General features: G+C 43.4%; 1 protein-coding gene across 2 annotated transcripts in view; it reads right to left on the bottom strand.

The window, feature by feature from the left end:
- Window positions 1-2453: 2453 nt before the first annotated feature.
- Window positions 2454-18647, bottom strand: part of CDH17 (cadherin 17) — a 31771-nt gene continuing 15577 nt past the window's right edge. The window contains exons 12-18 of one of the 2 annotated variants that reach the window (XM_054192821.1): window positions 16611-16802; window positions 15103-15347; window positions 13114-13244; window positions 11679-11915; window positions 9661-9777; window positions 9437-9553; window positions 2454-3247 (exon numbers count right to left, since the gene is read on the bottom strand). In XM_054192821.1, coding sequence (XP_054048796.1) covers window positions 3138-3247; window positions 9437-9553; window positions 9661-9777; window positions 11679-11915; window positions 13114-13244; window positions 15103-15347; window positions 16611-16802 — 1149 coding nt within the window. In that variant the 3' untranslated portion in view covers window positions 2454-3137. The remainder of the gene's footprint in view (window positions 3248-9436; window positions 9554-9660; window positions 9778-11678; window positions 11916-13113; window positions 13245-15102; window positions 15348-16610; window positions 16803-18647) is intronic. The other variant, XM_054192822.1, reaches the window with a different exon arrangement.

The raw sequence follows: 18647 nt of genomic DNA, 5'->3' as shown, positions 1-18647 counted from the left end.
CAGAGGACATATTCTCAGCAGATTTCATCACTGGACTTCTTGTGTGATATTGTTCTTGGCAGAAAGGTTGTAACTGGAATCCAAAGCCATCAACACTGTTTTCAAAATTCGTCCTTCTGCTATGAGTGTATAAGGTTGTTCTAATAACTTGTGAATATAAAGTAGGAGAGCTTCAGCTTCTCTACCATTCTCTTTTAAGCATCATGCGTTTACAGCACTAATTCAGTTTTAATGCTTGCAGACCTTACGAGTTTCTTCATAGTGAATCGTGTACGTGTGCAAATCATGTCGCTATGCCATACCCATTACTCAAGCGTAAAAAACAAGTATAAGCAAATATTTCAAAGCTGTTTTTAAAAAAAAATGTAGCCAACTTCAGAGAACTATTTTTTGGAGGTTCGTACTAAATTCTCTTTTCAGTGCTGTCTATATCTTTACACTTCTACGTGTAAAGTGCAATTTGTGCGTTGTTAGTTATTACCAAGAAGTGAAACTACTTTGGAGAATACAGTGACTAATGGACATTGACAGGAATTTAAGGAGCTCAAAAAGAAGAGCTCGTCCTTTAAAACTGGAATTCAGAGGAAAATGTAACATACAAGGGCAAAATGACCTAGTATCTGCCGCTCCTGCAGGGACCTGGGAACCAGCTGGGGCTGGTGGGAAGCATGGTGGGAAGGAACAATAATAAGTATTGCTTCTCTTCCTCTCCAGAGACCCAAAGAAAACTGAATTTGTCCTCTGGAAAGGAGGCCGGGGGCAGCAGTCTGCTGTGGGGGGAGGGTTGAGGCTGGCTGAGAGCTTTTGTCTGGCTCCCAAAAGAGACTGATGGAGGAGCCAGAGCAGGACTGGGTTAAATAAACCCTGTGAGGGCTGGAGGGGAATTCCTGGCAGGCAAGCAGGCAGGCAGGAGGAGGGTGAAGAAAATAAGAATATTTGTGGCAGAGTTGGAAATGGTTTTCTTCTTTCTTTTTTTTTTAGGGTGGGACTAACGCAGAGTACAAGAAGCACTAAGAAGCACCTGGCTCCCCAGCCACAGGTTAGCTAGTGGCTGCATTGCTTGGGTATTGCCCATGCAAGCGTGAACATGAGACATCCCTCGAGTGCAGGGGACTTTGGGTGAGTGGCGTGGGGAAGGGGGTGCAGATGGAGGGAGGTGGTCAGGGTGCTGCGGACCCTGGCCGCGCTCTGAGCACAGAGGGAGCACCCCGAGGTGGTTTCATTCAGACCCCTCCTACCACACAGGAACCACGTTTGGTAGAGTAATACCTGCAGAAAGGTTGACCTCCGATACACCGAGACTGAAGTATCTTCAAGACTGAAGACAGGGTCAAGACCCCAAGCAGGGGGATTTTTTTGTTTGTCCTAGAAGCTCTGCTATCCACTGGTCTGAGGGCAGCTGGGCAGAGGGCACAATGAATTACCCCATGAGACACAAGAAATTGCAGCAATGCCTCTGTAGGCTGAGGAAAGGGATAAGGTCCTGCTATCAAACCAGCCATGAATGTAGATAAATAAGACAAGATATCTTTTGACCCTTTTCCAGAAAAGAAATTGTTGAAAATAGGGGATGTGTTTGCATAAAATTAGTAAAGAGAAAGACAGGTCAGGGAGATAAAGCAAAGTGGGACTTCTGCACATTTTCCCCATCTTCAGATAAAGCTGTATTGGTATACACAAGTACAATGACTCCTGAACTTTGGCTCCTTTAATTATAAAACAATATACTAATCCCAGTCCCTGGACACACTGACGTAACTGAATGTCATACTTTCCAAATATAATGGATTGCATTCCCATCATAAAATAAATACATTCCAGCAGTGAGCCTCACAGCAAATAACAGAGCTCCAACAGCTGGGGAAGCTGGGGGAAGAGGTACAACAATTGGGTTGTGTCGCTGAAGCCCAAAAGCAAAGTTTTTGCTGGCAGCATTCTAGGAAAACCTATTATAATGCAATGCTACCAAAAAAGTGCTCTTTTCTTTCTAGTTCTGTGCTGCATGCAAAAGCTATTAAAAAAAATCCTGCGTAAACAAACATACTCTTTTCCATATGACCTTTTCTTCAGTGCTTTCAAAAGTATATTGTCTTTTCAGTTTAACACAATATTTGTCAGCTTTATTTATAGCTTAAAAGAAAAACCTCCCTCAAACTGTCACCAAAAATGCCCTTCTATAGGCATGCTGTCAGGAGAAAGGCTTTCCTTCTCTGAATGTCATCCCGGGCTCAAATACATTTTGCTGAAACCAAGATACAAGTGCCTCCAGCAGTCACTGTATCTTGAATTAGCTGGACATGTATCACTCTGGCCTGAGAGCCATTATTAATCTGTATTATGCAAAAGTAAGGGTTAAATACAATAGAAAACCAAGCAGCACTGGTTTCCTCTCATGCACTCTCTCTCTTTTCTTTGTTTTTAAATAAAATTAGCAGACATTAAAACCTTTAAAGAACATTTTTATTCTTATCTAATGTGTAGCGGGCAAGACCGATATTTGCAGCAGTATGATAAAACAGCACATGACCAGTTCCACAGGATTCAGCATGTATTATTTAACTTATAAACTGTAATGAAAGGCCATTGCTAGTGGATATTGCTAGCCCAAATTCCCCAGCATAATGACCCCGGGCAGATTACAGATTACAGTAAATTTAGGAGCTCCTTTGCAGAGAGTCAGAGAGATTCCTGCAACTTCATGGGATATCTTCAAATGTAGCACAAGACTTTATTCTCTGTTCTGCTATTCCGTAATTTATTGAGATGGAAAGAGCCAAAGATGTGCAGTTAGATAAGATGTACTCCTCTGGAAAGTCCATATTTACTTCAGCTGCCAAACAAAGGAGGCTGGTCCCGTGTATTGATCCTTGCAGGAGCTCAGCATTTGGTGTTGTCATGAGTTAACACTTCAGTCAAAGCTGATATTCTTATTAACGGCTGCTGCTGAAATGTACGCATGTTTTTTTGTTTCTTGACTGAATAGTATTACCTACAAAAGTGAGGACAAAACCCTGAGAGCCTGCTTTTGCCTGTTTGTATCCTCAGTTTGTGATAGTAAACTTCTGGGCTTAGGGAGCTACAAAGCTCACTCCTTCCTAACCCAAAGGGCACTTTTTTTTCTCTTGATGAAACAGTCATTAAGCCAGTCTATTGAGTTCAGACCTATCCTTCACATCTTTCTGGTGGCTCTTCTTTTCATTTTTCTGTTTGTACTTCATGTGAAAAAACACGCCTCCTACAATGCAACCTGAAAAACAGAGAGCACTCATCAGTAAAGGGAAGAGAAAACTTTCTGAAAAGGTATTTCAGCAAAGGATTTGACGCCTGCACTGTAATATCCATGCTGCTTTACCTCTTGAACAGAAGCAAATGGCTTTGGGGAATGACCATGCAGCATTGGACCAACAGCGTGTTTAGGGACCCAAGGCACTGGTGGGCAGGATCAGATGCCTCAGGGCTCAGGAGACTTCCCCCAAAGGAGAACTTCTCTTCTAGGATCTGACCAGATGGCAAAGTGTCCTTTTTAGCACCGCTTCCTTTGAGCAGTGATTTGTCATGTTTGTCTTAAATTGTAGTTCAAGGGGTTTTTTTCCCAATGAAATGGCAATTAGCTCACAGCAAAGCTGAGACTACTGATGGCAAAACTGTTCTTCAGGAACTCCTTGGTATCTGTTAGGAATAGCTGATGGAACCCAGAGATTTGTGTGCCAATGTCCAAGAATGACTGAGAGTTTCTTCTGACCTGGATTAGAAGTGCCTATACTCTTTATCATCACATGTCATATCCAATCTAAGATGTCTAGATGTCTTCACATGCATGTATACATATATGTATACATACACATCAAATATGCATATTAAACGTGTATATATATATGTGTTTGATCATTTAAATCATGATGAGCTTATTACTCTGTATGTAAATGTATTTCTTCTTTATCAGTGTTAGATTATCTATCGATTTCAACATCTCTTTTTTCCTTTACTAAAGTATATAGGACAGCTCAGCCACTCCCCTTGCCCCATTCATTGCTCTGAATACCTGTTCTGTAGTTGTTCTTATTTTACATTCATATTTGTGGTATCTGAGTAGTTAACCAAGGAACATGACTATTACCTGCCACATTATATTTATTCTCCCACTCTCTTCTCAGTGGGAGAGATATCTTCCAGGAGCAAGGCAGTTTGTCTTAATGGAAGAGTTTCTCCTATCAGAATGGATTGGATGAGGGTTTGGGGTGTATTTTCTGTTTTGCTGTATTTTGTTTCCATAGAATCATAGAATGGTTTGAGTTGGAAGGGACCTTAAAGACCATCTAGTTCCAAGCCCCCTGCCATGGGCAGGGACATCTCCCACTAGACCAGGTTGCTCAAAGCCCCATCCAGCCTGGCCTTGAACACCTCCAGGGATGGGGCATCCACAGCTTCCCTGGGCAACCTGTTCCAGTGCCTCACCACCCTCACAGTAAAGAATTTCTTCCTAATATCTAATCTAAAATTCCCCTCTTTCAGTTTAAAACTGTTACCCCTCATCCTATCACTACACTCCCTGATAGAGTCCCTCCCCATCTTTCCCGTAGGCCCCCTTTAAGTACTGAGAGACCGCTATAAGGTATCCCTGGAACTTTCTCTTTTCCAGCATCTATGCTTTGTGTTTCTTTTAAAGAAAATAAGATACAGAGGATTCTTGTTCTTGGAACAAAAGGTGCTGAGGTCTGAGAGAGGCCTTAGCTCGTGTGGGAATTCATTCTGGTGTCAGACAGGCACTCAAGAGATGGCTGGTTTTATGGTCATATCTTCTGCGCTTCAAGGCCAAACACAACATTTGTAATCTCCCCAGGTTTCATAAAATCTTTAGGTACTTCTCATTGTTTTTTCCTTGCCCAACTCTGATCCCTGTTAAATCAGCCTGAGAGGCTGTCATCTGATTTTGCCTTTAAAGTGAAAAAAATTGCTATTGAAAAAACCTGAATATTCATTTCAGGAGTTCTTTTAAAAGTCCTTTATGAGCTACATACACTATGTTTATCAAAAGCCATAAAGGAGTAGCAACTTTTACCCTGCTCTCTGAAGCTGACCGGCTCTCTTGTAATGAAAACATCTTTAGTCAGTTATCCAAGATAATTTTCACTTAAATATGGCACTATACTAAGTGAGGGATCAGACTAAGGCATTGTGCAGAAATAAGTGATGTGAGACGCTCGAACAGAGATGATAAAGATGCAGTTTGAGGGGTTTCTCTGTCAATCACGTGGTCTGAGTATGGCTTCTTCCATTTTAAGTTCTTTGCATTTTTTTTTGTTTCCCATTTTATCTTCAAAAGACAAACACATATGCATCACATATGTATTGGCACTTTCTCTTGCTTTAGGGGTTTGTGTATTACAAAAGAAAAATCAACACAGAGCTTTGGTTTTTTCTTTTTAGGTACTGAACTTGTTCCTGGGGGCTCATTCTCTTTTCTTTTAGAATTGAAGTAATGGTAACTTACATAAGTTCTTGGGGTTTTTTTCCCTTTTATGCTCTAATTTAATCTGACTTTTTTGAATATGAGGTCTGTAACATATTTAATTCCTTTTCTTTTATTTTTTCCATGGGTCTTTCACACTCCCTTCCCTCTGTACAGCTGAGTCACAGTTTCCCAGTCTGGCTTTTGTGACCATCACATTCGAAAATCACATGGGACTGAGCACTGAATTCTTCTCTCTCTTTCTTTCCTAAGGGACATCCCATCAACAGTCATCCTCACTACTTTTGCACTTACATTGATAAAGAGAATACTAAAGGAGCTAGAGGATGATATGGCAGGACCCCTCTCGATCATCTACCAAATGTCTTGGCAGTCTGGGGAGGTCCCTGCTGACTGGAAATTAGCCATCGTTATTCCAATCTACAAAAAGGGTGTGAGGGAAGACCCAGGGAATGACAGAGCTGTTAGTCTAACCTCAGTTCCTGGAAAAATTATGGAGAAGATCACACTGGATACCAGTGGAAGGCATTTAAAGAACAATGCAATCATCAGGCACCATCAACATGGGTTCACAAAGGGAAAGTCCTGTTTAACTAATTTGATATCCTTCTATGACAAGGTCACCTGCCTAGTGGATGAAGGGAAGGCCATGGAGAAGGACTTGGTAGTGTTGGTAGATGAGAAGCTTAACATGAGCCAGCAATGTGTGCTCGCAACCCAGAAGGCCAACTGCATCTTGGGCTGCATCAAAAGAAGCATGGCCAGCAGGTCAAGGGAAGTGATTCTACACCTCTACTCTGCTCTCCTGAGACCCCACCTGGAGTACTGCATCCAGCTTTGGAGAACTCGGCACAGGAAGGACATGGACCTGTTGGAAAGGCTCCAGAAAAGGGCCACGAAGATGATCAGAGGGCTGCAGCAACTCTCCTATGAAGACAGGCTGAGAGAGTTGGCGCTGCTCAGCCTGGAGAAGAGAACGCTCTGAGGAGAGCTTATAGCAGCGTTCCAGTACCTAAAGGGGGCCTACAGGAAGGATGGGGAGGGACTCTTTATCAGGGAGTGTAGTGATAGAATGAGGGGTAATGGTTTTAAACTGAAAGAGGGGAGATTTAGATTCTACACTGTGAGGGTGGTGAGATGTTGGAACAGGTTGCCCAGGGAAGCTGTGGATGCCCCATCCCTGGAAGTGTTCAAGGCCAGGCTGGATGGGGCTTTGAGCAACCTGGTCTAGTGGGAGGTGTCCCTGCCCATGGCAGGGGGTTTAGAACTAGGTGATCTTTAACGTCCCTTCTAACCTGAACCATTCTATGATTATATGATTCTATGATTCTGTGATGCTATGATTTTAGTAAGGCTTTTGATACTGTCCCTCACAGCATCCTTCTGGACAAGTTGTCCAGTTGGGGGATTAGCAGGTTCATGGTGCTCTGTGTAAAGAACTGCAGAGCTCAGAGGGTTGCAATGAATGGGGCTACATCTGGCTGGCAACAGGTCACCAGCAGTGTTCCTCAGGGCTCAATTCTAGGGTCAGTTCTGTTCAATATATTTATCAACACTCTGGATACAGGAGTTGAATGCACCATTAGCAGCTGTGATACCAAACTGGGAAGTGCTCTTGACTCTCTTGAGGGAGAAGAGGCCTTGCAGAGTGATCTAGACAGATTGGAGCATTGGACAATGATTAATGGGATGAAATTTAACAAGTCAAAATGCTGGATTCTACACCTAGGACAGAGTAATGCCAGGTACAAGTATAAATTGGGAGAGGAGTCACTGAAGAGCAGCCCTGCAGAAGGGGACCTGGGGATGCTGGTCGACAGCAGGCTCAATAGGAGTCAGCAGTGAGCCCTGGCAGCCAAGAGGGCAAACCTCATCCCGGGGTGCACCAAACACAGCATAACAAGATGGCCAAAAGAGGTGATTATCCTGCTGTATTTAGCACTGGTGAGGCCTCACCTTGACCACTGTGTGCAGTTCTGGGCCCCACAATTTAAGAAAGATATGAGGGTCCTTGAATGCATCCAGAGGAGGGCAACAAAGCTGGAGAAAGGGCTGGAAGGAATGTCCTATGAGGAGCAGCTAAGGACTTTGGGTTTGTCTAGTTTGGAGAAAAGAAGGCTGAGGGGTGGCCTCATTGCTCTCTCCAGCTTCCTGAGAAGGGGACGTGGAGTGGAAGGTGCTGATCTCTTGTCCCCAGGATCAAGGACAGGACACGTGGGAATGGTTCAAAGCTGCGCCAGGGGAGGTTTAGATTTAGGAATCATTTCTTTACTGAGAGGGTGGTTAAACACTGGAACAGGCTTCCTAGAGAGGTGGTCAATGCCTCAAGCCTGTCAGTGTTTAAGAGACATTTGGACAATGGTCTTAATAACATGCTTTTTGGGCAGCCCTGAAGTTGTCAGGCAGCTTGACTACGTTATCATTGTAGGTCCCTTACAACTGAAAAATTCTATTCTATTCTATTCTATTCTATTCTATTCTATTCTATTCTGTTCTGTTCTGTTCTGTTCTGTTCTGTTCTGAAAAAAGATTTTGTCTTATTTTGGAAAAAATTTCAAACTACTTGTTGAAGTTACATCAGCTCATGCCTATAAGAACATAATACTGTTTATTACCATTTAAGAATATAACTGTATTTTGTTCATGTGAATACCAGTTTCCACAGCTCAAAGCAATTCTCCATATGAAAAATGGAAACCTACGAAGCTGAAATAAGTGAATAAAATCATAATTGTAAGCTATGGGTACAGACTTTGTAAGCATGATATTGCTGGATGCTTCACTATTTACACTATAATCTGGAAGCCAAAAACAGGGCTCCAATCCCTTCCCTGACAGGGAAAAGGCATTAGGTAACAATGAAGTGACAATATGCTGCAAGTGCAGCATTTTCTTCTGTCATAGTTGCTTCCTGTGCCATTGTACATGCATGCAGAAGCACAGGTCAAAGAAAGCTATTCCTATGAACAAAAACTTTGAATTTTGCAGCAATCATGATACACAATCATGAGATTTTTCCTCTTTTGCTGATTCTGCAAAATTCATGGCAACTCTTCACCCAACAAATAAATCAGTGTCAAAAATATAATCATAGAATCACCGAATGTGTTGGGTGGGAAGGGACATTTAAAGGTGATCTAGTCCAACCCCCCTGCAGTAAGCAGGGACATCTTTAACTAGATCAGGTTGCTCAGAGCCTCATCAAGCCTGGCCTTGAATGTCTCCAGGGATGGGGCCCCCACCACCTCTCTGGGCAACCTGTTCCAGTGTCTCACCACCCTCATTGTAAAGAAGTTCATCCTAATGCCTAATCTAAACCCACCCTGCTCTACTTTAAAACCACTGCCCCTCATCCTATCGCTACGTGCCCTTGCAAACAGCCCCTCCCCAGCTTTCCTGTAGGCCCCCTTCAGATACTGGAAGGCCGCTATAAGGTCTCGCCGGAGCCTCCTCTTCTCCAGGCTGAACAACCCCAGGTCTCTCAGCCTGTCTTCATAGGAGAGGTGCTCCAGCCCTTGGATCATCCTTGTGGCCCTCCTCCGGACCCACTCCAACAGGTCCATGTCCTTCTTGTGCTGAGGACTCCAGAGCTGGATGCAGTACTCCGGGTGGGGTCTCATGAGAGCAGAGTAGAGCGGGAGAATCACCTCTCTGGATCTGCTGACCAAGCTTCTTTTGATGCAGCCGAGGATGCAATTGGCCTTCTGGGCTGCAAGTGCACGTTGCTGGCTCATGTCCAGCTTTTCATCCACAAGTAGCCCCAAGTCCTTTTCCACAGGGCTGCTCTCTATCACATCATCCCCCAGCCTGTATTGATAACGAGGATTGTCCCGAACCAAGTGTAGGACCTTGCACTTAGCCTTGTTGAACTTCATGAGGTTTTCTCTGGCCTACCTCTCTAGCTCGTCCAAGTCCCATCATGTCTTAGAGACCTGGCTTCATATTAACCAAGAAAAAATGACCTACCAATGATGAGCAGGACGCCAAAAAGAATCCCAATTGCTTGGCCGACGGTTGGCCAGGAGTGCTGACGCTCTATGTTGATGAAACACCAGTTTTCACTTGAACACTTGCAGACACTTACTGCAAAAAGAAATAGCCATGAGGTTAATGAGAACTTTACTAGTCCAATTTGATTATTCATAAATGTAACTGTTGTCTTGAAATGAATAGGTCTGTGCATAGTATACCTTCAAGATCCACTTTTCTTTCCAAAGGTGGTTTTCCATTGTCTTTAATTATTACTGGAACACTATACACCTTCTCTTCAAAGTTAGCATGCTTCGGAGAGAGGTAAGCATGAGTAGCTGTAAGTAGGAAATGGGACATTCATGTCAGCACAAGAAAGAAATTTAGCAAAACATTCATACCAGCTGCAAATGCTCTTTTTTAAGGCTGCTTTGCACATGGTGGTTCCTGTTTCCCCCATGTCTTCCGAGGTCTCATTGGTTTGCAGACATTAAGGCAAAAGGGACCATCTGAATACCTAGTCTGGCCCTCAGCATAATACAGTCGGAGAATTTCCTTCCTAATTTCTACAGCAGGCCAAATCTGCTCTTGGGTAGTGTTACACTGGTAGCATCACATCTAAACCAAGAATATCCCCTCATACTCATAGAAGCCTAAACCAACTTAAATTGTTCCCAAGATAAGTTAGTTAAGACAGACTATCTTTCTAGTGCACTTTCACTGTCACATAAAATACTCTTTAAACCTTGGAAAAGTAAGACTATAGCAGCCATTGGGATCAGACCAAAGGTCTACCAATGTCAGTATCTTGTCTTTAGAACAAGTGAGGGTTACAAGAAAAAAGCAAGCAGGTATTTTATTTTTTCCTAATGCTCCCCCAGCCTTCAACCATTTTCAGCTCAGAGACTTCTTGAGTGAGATGCGACTTCTTGCTTTGAACTTGTAGAAACTTTCTACATACACAACACCCTGTGGCAACAAGTTCCACAGTCAACTACTTCATTCTTCTGTCTGCACTGGAAATAACTCCCCTAAGTTTCATTTGAGACTCACAAGTTTGTGTACTGGAAGAGAGGGCAAAAAATGAACCTCTGGCCACCGTGACAATAGCATTCATGATTTTATAGACATCTATTGTATTTTTTCCCTACGCTCTTCCAAGCTAAAAGGTAGCAGCTTACTTCCTTGTATCAGGCTGCCCCATAACTCTTATTAATCCTTGTCGCCCTACCTGAACCTGTTTCCAGTTCTACTGCATCTTTTTGGAGATGGAGAGACCAAAGTTCCAGATTTGAACAAATCATAGATTTATACAGGGGCATAATGATGTTCTCTGATTTCTTCTCTGGTCCTTTCCTAGTAATTCCCAATATTTGATCTGCTTTTCTGAACATTGCCGATAACTTGATCTCACGTTTTCATGGAACTGCTTACAGGTCCCACTCCTGACTCGTACCAGCCACTCAGCACCCATGATTTCAAATGTGAGTTTGGGAGTCAGAGGCCCGTTTGAATCTGTCAGTTTATTGTTCAACCAACCCAGCCTTGCAAAGATGTGCCGGAATTCAACACATTTGGTTCCTACTCGAGTAGCTTTGTATAATGAGTAAACTTTGCCTCCACACTGCACACCCATATTTATTGAACTACGCAGGTCATAGCAAAAAAACCTTTGGAAAATTACATATGAATTCCTTTCACTGCAAGAGCTGACCATTTACTCCAACTCCTGAATTTTAAGTTATTATTTATCCTTTCGAAACTTGTCCCCTTCACGTCGTGGCAACCCAACTTTCTCTACTGAGACATTTCATCAAACATCTTTTAGGAATTTCAAAGAACTCCAGTTGGTTCGTGAGGCACAACTTCCCTTTGCACATGAAATGCCGGAAGTAGACATTTTTAAAAACTGCTCTATTTCTTTATCAGGAGTGGTTTGTATTCATTTAAGCACACAGTACATTTTATTCTTATATGTTTCTTCGCTTGTAAGTGCTAGTGAAATTTTAGCTTGTAACATAGTAGAAAAAATAAATATTGAAAAAATAATTAATGACTTACTTAGAAGTTCAAATAAATACATGCCAAAATGCACTTAATTTCTCAAAAACCTAATTTTTTTCAACATGGAATACTGGATATGCAATAGTAGGAATGAAAAGGAATTCCGTATTTCCTTCTGTTTCCCAGAATACTTAGAGAGTCCCATATCATCATAAGAGTAGCTTTATTAACTTACCATTGGCTTTTGAGATTTCCCAATTATTTCTTGTATTCATATCATCCACGAGAGAAAAAGTAAGTGTTGAGAAAAACCACTGTTCATCATCATCAGTAGCTTGAATCAAAGCTCTCTCTCCTCCCATGACTGGGTAGCAGAAGAAAGTAGGATAATCCGTAACTAACCGTGGAGGGTTGTCATTCACATCACGTAAGTGTAGTATCACGGTTGTTTTGGATTTCTGAGCTGCATTATCTGTAGAGTTTAACAGAATGCAAAGTTACACGCACATCTCAGACTCACACGCTGGGTAGCTGCATTTGCAGCTATTGTATAGGTGACCCATCAGGCAGGCAGTGGGAGGTGGCATTCTGTCTGCAGGTTGCAGAGGCAAGGTGTCAGGAAATCCTGAGGGACTCAAGACAGCTGACACCTCATTTTAAAAAGTATGTATTATTTACCCCCGACTCTTGCTAACTACAGAACACTAGCAAGTGAAAGGACGTAGATAGACCATCGTATCTAGTAAGCAGTCACATCAATCACATCTGGTAAGGAGTCACATCCAAGGTGACCAGTGCTCTTTGGAGCACTCTTTTAAGCATGAAACTCCTTCAGTTTCCCATTTCTTTTCTAGATATAGGAAATGCAAGTCAGTATTCTGCCTTGGGGCAGAGACAAGGGGCCCAAGAAGAGCTTTCAGAGCCCTGTCATTTCTCCAGCCTCTTCCAGCAGGAACAGCCCCAACCCATCATGGTGCTTGAGTAAGCACTCCTTTCTCCTGACATGTATGAACTGCATCTTTACCCATATCCCCCAAAACAATTGAAAGCACTATTGTTTAGCTGTGTTTAATAAGAAAACCTAGATTTATACCTAATTCAATCAGATATAGTCCAGAGTTTTTAACCGATATTCAATGGGTTAAATGGGTAAATCACGTAATGGAATCTCTTCAGGTGGACTATCTGAAAAACTCTAATGGCTGGAAATAGGAGCCCTAATATATTTCAGACTAACCAGTGTATTAGTTTTATTCATAATAAAATGAAATTCTGTACAAGGTTGCAAATTACTCTCCAGGTATGTCTTTAGGAAGCCTAAACATACGTACAAGGAAAACTAAAATCCTTATAGCTATAGAGGAAAAAAGTGGCAGAAAACGTTGATGCTGAAAACACTGAAGAAATTCTAACCTTCTCTGTATGCCATGTGGCTCAAGCAAATATAGCAACATATGATATCTAACTTCATGAAAGCTATTTTAATCCTTACTATCTACAACATCAAGATTCTTTAAAGAAAGTTAAATTCTTAAGAAATATATACTTCTAAGGATACATCACATGTTCCAGTACTTTTCACAGGTTTAGTCATAGGAAGTATGATAATTCATAAAGCAGTAAAGGCAGGGGATTCCTCTGTGTGTATAAGTAGTTTTTTCATCTCTTACTTAGTTCTGAGGCAACAACATCAACCATGTACATTTCTTGCTGTTCTCGATCCAAAGTGGAAGCGCTGTATATCTGCCCAGTGGTTGAATCAATCTTCAGCCATTTCCTCACGTCACCTTCTAGGGAGTATCTTTGGAAAGAAAGAAGAAAAAGTCACATATACTATTCAAAATCAGGGAAAATTGCTGGCAAAGCAAATACTTCTTTATTGATTTTGCGCAAGCAGCTTGATTACAGTTGTACTTGAAGAGAGGTTTCTTGGAAGAGTCCCAGTACTACAGCCAACCAGGAGATACAAGAGGAAGGGAGGCCAAAACCATTGAGAATAAAGAGTGACAGCTGAACTGTGGGAATTCTACCGCTCCTCCAGCCTGTGCACTGCAACTCCACCTTCCTCCTGACTGGGAAACCTGGGGCGTTCATGAGCTTTTGGTCCAAAAGTGTGCTCCGTCCTAACCCCATGTCTCTTTCTCCCCATCATATCTCCCATGCCTTGGTTTTAATGGGGGCAGAAGCCAAAGGCTGGGGGCAGAGGGAGCAATGCAGCCAGGCACCTTTTCTTGGACCAGCGAGGGGCCATAACCCTGAGGTGGACTACAGTGGTCATCTGCTGCCAGTCTGGAGCAGCCTGTAATTGCCATCAGGGCAGCCTTGGAACAGAGTGTGCTTTAAACATCACCACATAATTGCCTTTATATTATTGTTAAAAAAAACATCCCCGAGGTCGCTGGGTATTTACTTATACAAATTTAACCATGAACATGTGACCCAGTTAAAGTACAGGCATTTGCTTGGGTAGATGTGACCTGACCTCCTCATTCAATGCTTTTGTTCTTTCAGTACCCCTCGCATTAAAAACAACATGCTGGCGTGTTTGTACATCTTTTACTTTTAATATTTTTTATTTTATGTCCTTTAACCTATTTTTTTTAGCAGAAATCTAGTTTATGTAAATGTGAGTTCCGGTCATCTGTCTCTGTCATCGTCCCCCAGAGCTTCTGGACTATGTGGCTCACTTTCAAACCAGTTTGACAGAAGGCCAAACATGCTAAGTTCCCAAAAGTTAGGGGAAAGTAGAAAGCCAGATGAGACGCCTCTGGGAATAAAAATCCATGGGAGACCTCACAGTCATATTCTGCAATTCTGTTAACTCCTTGGTGTTTTGCTGAATTTTAGATAAATTTCAGGTATTGTTTGGTTTGGGTTGAACTTTTCAGCATCCCAGCTGGGAACAGTGCAGCAACACCCACACGTGATTCTTCTATCTGACTCTACTGTGTCAGGTACCTTTAAACCATGCAACACAGCACTGTGCATAGATCCATGAGCTGGCAGACCCTCAAGGTGACTTGACCATACAACGTGGCTTCTGAATGAGACAGTTTGAGGTTTTTGCATCCCACCCACAAGCATAGGAGTTGTCTTCCACAGAGCTTTGCAGCTACAGTGGAAGCAGACATATTGCCTTTGGCTGTTGGAAAAGAAAATGAATGAATTGTCATTTATAGACTTGAGCTTCACTACAGGTTGTGCATTTTGGTGGAGAAAAAGCCCTGTGCAGTTTTCAGTGTGACATGAAAAGCAGCTACTGTCTCATTGGTTCCTAGGAGTATGCAGTATATGCTTCGTTCATTTGTCAAAGACATCATGGATGTGGAAACCCTGTTATTCTCAGACCAGCTCTGCCTTTTTCCTGGAGACATTTATTGGCTTTCTTCCCCTTTAGTTTCCTGGTTCAAGGGCCCCACTGGCTGATGCTTGTTACAGCACAGAGAGAAAGCTGCTTAGAAAAGCACTGCCCAGTAGTCTGCTGCAGGCGGGTCACTGACTACCACCCCACCACGCTTCCACCTTCCACTAGGAGACGAGACTTTTGTAAAGGAGTCTTTTCCTGCATGCCAAATATTGGGCATGTTTTCCTTGTACCTCTTTTAGAACAATTTTCTAAACCCTAAATTCAATAAATAAATCGTGGTCACTTTTTTTACCGTACAGAATCCCCCTCAGGATCATAGGCCTCCACCGTCACGACCAGGGTATTGACAGGAATGTCTTCAGACACTTCTGTGTTGTAAACGGTCTTGTGGAAAACAGGTGGCTCATCCACATTTGTTACGAAAACTTTAAACAAGGCAAGGGAGCTTGAGTTGTACTGCACGCCTGAGACCAATGGTTCAGGGTTTGTGGCATTGATCACCAGGTTGTACACTGGAGCTGCTTCAAAATCAAGAGCCTGGAAAAATTAGAAAAAAAAGTGCTTTAAGCAAGGGTCCCACTGCCTTGGGGAGCTCCCATGGGAAACCACAAAGTCCCCCTCTTCTCAAGGAGGATATTGCATCCCAGATACAGAGGAAATAAGGGAGAGCTGTCAGGAGCAAAATAACACTGTGAACAGTCAATTTAAATGAAACCATATGCCCGTTTGGAGGCCTTCTCAGCAACTGCATTTCCTAATAATGTTGCCACCTGCCTGACTAAATTTAATAACTATATCCTGTTTACAGCAATAGTATTTATAGCTCTGTACGAGAAAGCCTTGGGTGACCCCCGGGTGACAAAAGTCATGCGAGGGTTGTTACACCGCAGTTTCTCACAATTGCCTCCTTGGGAAAAAATGATTCTGAGGTTGAGCCTGAAGACGGGCCACCAAATGCTGCATCTGCCTGCCCTTGGCCCCGCCCGTGGCAGGTGAACTGGTTGCAAACAACATGTTACCCCTTGGAAAATGAGTGGTAGGTTTTCTTGACCCACAGTTCAAGCACCTTTGAGAAGGCTATTTTCAAAGGGAGAGCGCTTTTGCTATTTACTGAAATTCATGGATGCAGCAGAAAGTGTTCCTTATATTCCTGTCTCCGTCATTCAACATATGGGTTGTATTACCCATCGAAGCACGTGCTGACCTTGGCTTTGTCATAGTTAAAGTTTGCCTCAGCAGGAACAAACTGCCTCTCCATCCTGACATTGACACATGCTGGTCCCACTTGCACCTCCCATTGCAAAAGCCACCAACAGCCCAGAGCACCAACAGGGAGGAGGATCTGCCCTGTGACAGACTACCACCACGGTCACAGCCCATGGAAGCATTTAGCTGGCTTTTTCTTTTCCAGAAACACTGCTGCAGAATCACTCAAATAATGCCATTTTTTTTCCTTTATGGTGCATAAAGACCTACTTCATCCACCAGAGCCTGCTCTGCTGCAGCTGGACAGCAATAGAGCCAGCAGAGGGAGCTGCTGGTGGTGGTGGGTGAGTGGGGGACAGCAAAGGCAGGAGGATAGGTGTGTGTGGGCACTGTGCAGTGACAGCACCTGAGCCCAAGAGTGGGGCCTCCTGCAGTCTGCACCATGCTTAGGGTGTCCTCACCCCACCACCAGCCAACCACTCCCTCTGCAAATCATCACCAGGGCAGATAATGTTTATGACAAATATATATATATTAAAAAGTGTGTGTGTATATATATATGTACAAAGGAGAAGAATAAACCCGTCTATTCACCTTGTTAATCTTGATGAACCCTCGGTTTGTTTCAGGATCTGTCTCTATGATGAATGTGTTGTTTGGATCTCCTTCCTTCACTTGGTAAATGATGTAGGAGCTCCCTGTGGCAGGCTCGTCTCCATCGGTAGCTTGGATTTCTAATATCACTGTTCCTACTGTGACATTTTCTGCAACAGTCACATTGTCATACTGAGGAGAGAGAGATTGTTGAAACATGATACACTGAGCATCATCCGCTGATAAAAACTTGAGTGCTACAACAAGCTCGCAACCCATGAGCACGGACATATTTCAACCCACAGCAGCCGTGTGAGAGAGGGAAGCAGTGGGTATGTTTCACAGCAGAGACATAACCAGGTTAGAGAGATGTACAAAAGCATTAGTGAAGTGCCTTGCAGCACTACAGGTGAACTACCTGGAGGAATCCAGAGATGCAAGATGGGCACTAGACCCTCTGCAATCATAGAATCATAGAATGGTTTGGGTTAGAAGGGACCTTAAAGATCATCGAGTTCTAAACCCCCTGCCATGGGCAGGGACACCGATAGACCAGGCAGCTCAAAAGCCCCATCCAGCCTGGCCTTGAACACTTCCAGGGATGGGGCATCCACAACTTCTCTGGGCAACCTGTTACAGTGCCTCACCACCCTCAGAGTAAAGAATTTCTTCCTAATATCTAATCTAACTCTACCCTCTTTCAGTTTAAAACTATTACCCCTCCTCCTATCGCTCCACTCCCTGGTCAGGAGTCCCTCCCCATCTTTCTGTAGGCCCCCTTTAGGTACTGGAAGGCTGCCACAAGGTTTCCCCGGAGCCCTCTCTTCTCCAGGCTGAACAACCCCAGCTGTCTCAGCCTGTCCTCATGGCAGAGGTGCTCCAGACCTCTTATCATCTTCGTGGCCCTCCACTGGGCCAGCTCCAACAGGTCTGTGTCCTTCTTGTGCTGAGGACTCCACAGCTGCATGCAGTGCTCCAGGTGGGCTCTCACCATAGCAGAATAGAGGGTTAGAATCACCACCCTTGACCTGCTGGCCGTACTTCTTTTGATGCTATATACCCCTTTGTAGCCATACATTTATCAAAGATGGTGGGATCTCTGTCGGTGGGTAAGCTACTGGTATAGCAATGGTCCCAGACCCTCTGGAGGAGCCTTTACCTCCTCTGTTGAAACTCCTCCTTATATGTGCAATGCTCAGAGCAGTAGGGACAGCATCTAGGTCTCCTCTGTACCTAGTGAGCATCCTAGCTACTGACTGTTAAATATTTAATTGCTTCATGCACCACGTGCCATTGCCACATGAGCAGCCCATCTCCATTTACTCTGTTTGATGTGTGCTCTGACCCAGCAGTCTTATATTGAATCCGGGTCCTGGACTGAAACCTTGAGGTGAGAAAGTCGACAGCCCGCTATATAGGGATGTGGTCTGCATGTGTCTAAGCTCCATTATCATCAACAGAGAGCTGGGCAACACAGTCAGCAAAGGCCAAAAGCCAACACAACTTCCCCAAGAGGACATCTACACCTGATGAGCTAGACAGCCCTCCTGAGCCCACCGCCCACATTGCCTATAAGTACAGCGGGAGCTTAGACTCCTAAGACTCCTGAAGGAAAGACCAGCAGGTACACATTTTGGGCATGGATCACTGGACCACTGTTTCTGGTTAAAGAAAATACAGCTGTTGATTTCCATTCACCTTCTGGCTTTTATGGGTACATTAATAACTGTGTTTAGAAGAGAACTTGGGAGATGTTAGCTTTTTTCCATTTAGCTATTTTAATTAATTTTAAAATCCTTTCCTTCTTCCTTTCCCTCCAGAACTTACATGTCTGGAATAAACTGCATTAGTAGAGTCATTTCTTTCTGCACACGTAGTTTTCCACTGAGCAAATTACCTTACATTTCAGAATTAACCGAGTCAGTCCCACTGTCTACTGCCTAGATAGACCTTATACGCAGGCTTTGCAGCAATACCTTGCCTTTATTTTCACTAGTGGATTGCTCCATTACTTGTTCTGTAAATGGTTGTTTTGCC

The sequence above is a fragment of the Rissa tridactyla genome, chromosome 2, assembly GCF_028500815.1.
Source record: "Rissa tridactyla isolate bRisTri1 chromosome 2, bRisTri1.patW.cur.20221130, whole genome shotgun sequence".
Taxonomy (NCBI): Eukaryota; Metazoa; Chordata; class Aves; order Charadriiformes; family Laridae; genus Rissa; species Rissa tridactyla.
The sequence above is the reverse complement of the archived record's forward strand: the minus strand, read 5'-3'. Positions and strand labels throughout refer to the sequence as shown.